The sequence below is a fragment of the Arachis ipaensis genome, chromosome B09 (assembly GCF_000816755.2).
Source record: "Arachis ipaensis cultivar K30076 chromosome B09, Araip1.1, whole genome shotgun sequence".
Taxonomy (NCBI): Eukaryota; Viridiplantae; Streptophyta; class Magnoliopsida; order Fabales; family Fabaceae; genus Arachis; species Arachis ipaensis.
In genome coordinates this window covers 98,010,399-98,011,708 of record NC_029793.2, presented here as the reverse complement: position 1 = coordinate 98,011,708, position 1,310 = coordinate 98,010,399, and the positions used below count along the sequence as shown (strand labels likewise).

The window sequence follows — 1,310 nt, the reverse complement described above, 5'->3', positions numbered from 1 at the left end:
GCCATCAGAGTAGTGCAGCCGGAAGCGTGACTTCTGATAGTGAGGGTGTTACAATTTAAGCTATTACTCATTGGCTTATAATGTGTATTATTGTTCCTATTAAAAATGATAAATTAAATAAAAAATTAATTATAAATAATAATAAAAATATAACTAGTAAAAAATTAGAACCTAAAATAATAATAAAAATAAGATCATTAATATACCGTTTGGTGGAGAAATTGAGACGGAAAGACTGAGATTGAGAGGCAGAGACTAAAAGACAGATATTGAAATAAATCTCAGTATTTTGTTTGGTGCAAAGTGGGAGACAGAAATTGAAATAAGAATGAAACTCTAATTTAATTTGCACAAAGTATAAAATTGGAATTAATTAATTGAAATGAAGGTATTTTATGTATAAAATATTATTAAAGTTTCAATCTCTATCTCTAAAAATTTTAGTCCCATGTGTCCCTACTTTTTAGAGGTATTGAAATACTGAAATTTTGAGGACAGAGACAGAAATTTTAGTACTAGTCTCTAAACCAATAAACATGATACTGAGTCTCAATCTCCCTGTCTCTATCTTAGTACCTCAAAACAAACGCTACCTAAGAGTATTTAAAAAGAGTACTAAAATATGTTATTTTATATATTATTTTTAATTTAATAAATAAATATTAATTTTTTACTACAAAAAAATACTTAAAAAATTATCAATTTTAAATAATATTTATTTTATCACAATCTATTTCAATAAAAATTGTCAAACATAAATAATATTAGGACAAACTCACTTTTACCTAAAATAATTTTATAAAATCACTCTTATTTAAACTTTAGTTTAACCAACTACAATCCAAACACACACTTAAAACTGTGAGGCTGTGACCATAAATAGTCACCAGTACTCCTTCATTCATCTTCACCAAAGAGTCCCACAAAAAGAGATTTAAGAGAGTCAGAGAAAGAAAAAGTGTAATGGAGTTGACGAATCAGAAGATGGTTGTGAAGGTAGCTCTGTTGCTTTTTCTTGTGGGACTTTCCGCCACCGTTGAAGCCGTCCGCCTTGACCCAAGTTTGATTATCTCACAGGTGACATTTATAAATTTTAGAGAAAAGGATAAATAAGTCCTTGACCTTTTGTCCCGTAGACATTTTCGTTTTTGACCATTGAAAAATACTTTTAAGTCCCTGACCTTCACAAAACTTGGACGAATCAGTCCCTGACGAAGGCATTTGGACGGATCAGTCCCTGACGGAGGCATTTGGACGGAGGGACTGATCTGTCCAAGTTTTGTGAAGGTCAGGGACTTAAAAGTATTTTT

General features: G+C 30.5%; 1 protein-coding gene across 1 annotated transcript in view; it reads left to right on the top strand.

Moving 5' to 3' along the window:
• The window catches only part of LOC107619535 (Bowman-Birk type proteinase inhibitor B-II), a 1,943-nt gene continuing 1,523 nt past the window's right edge, over positions 891 to 1,310 (top strand). The window contains exon 1 of the mRNA XM_016321825.2: positions 891 to 1,077. Within this exon, the coding sequence (XP_016177311.1) occupies positions 964 to 1,077 (114 nt within the window). The 5' untranslated portion in view covers positions 891 to 963. The remainder of the gene's footprint in view (positions 1,078 to 1,310) is intronic.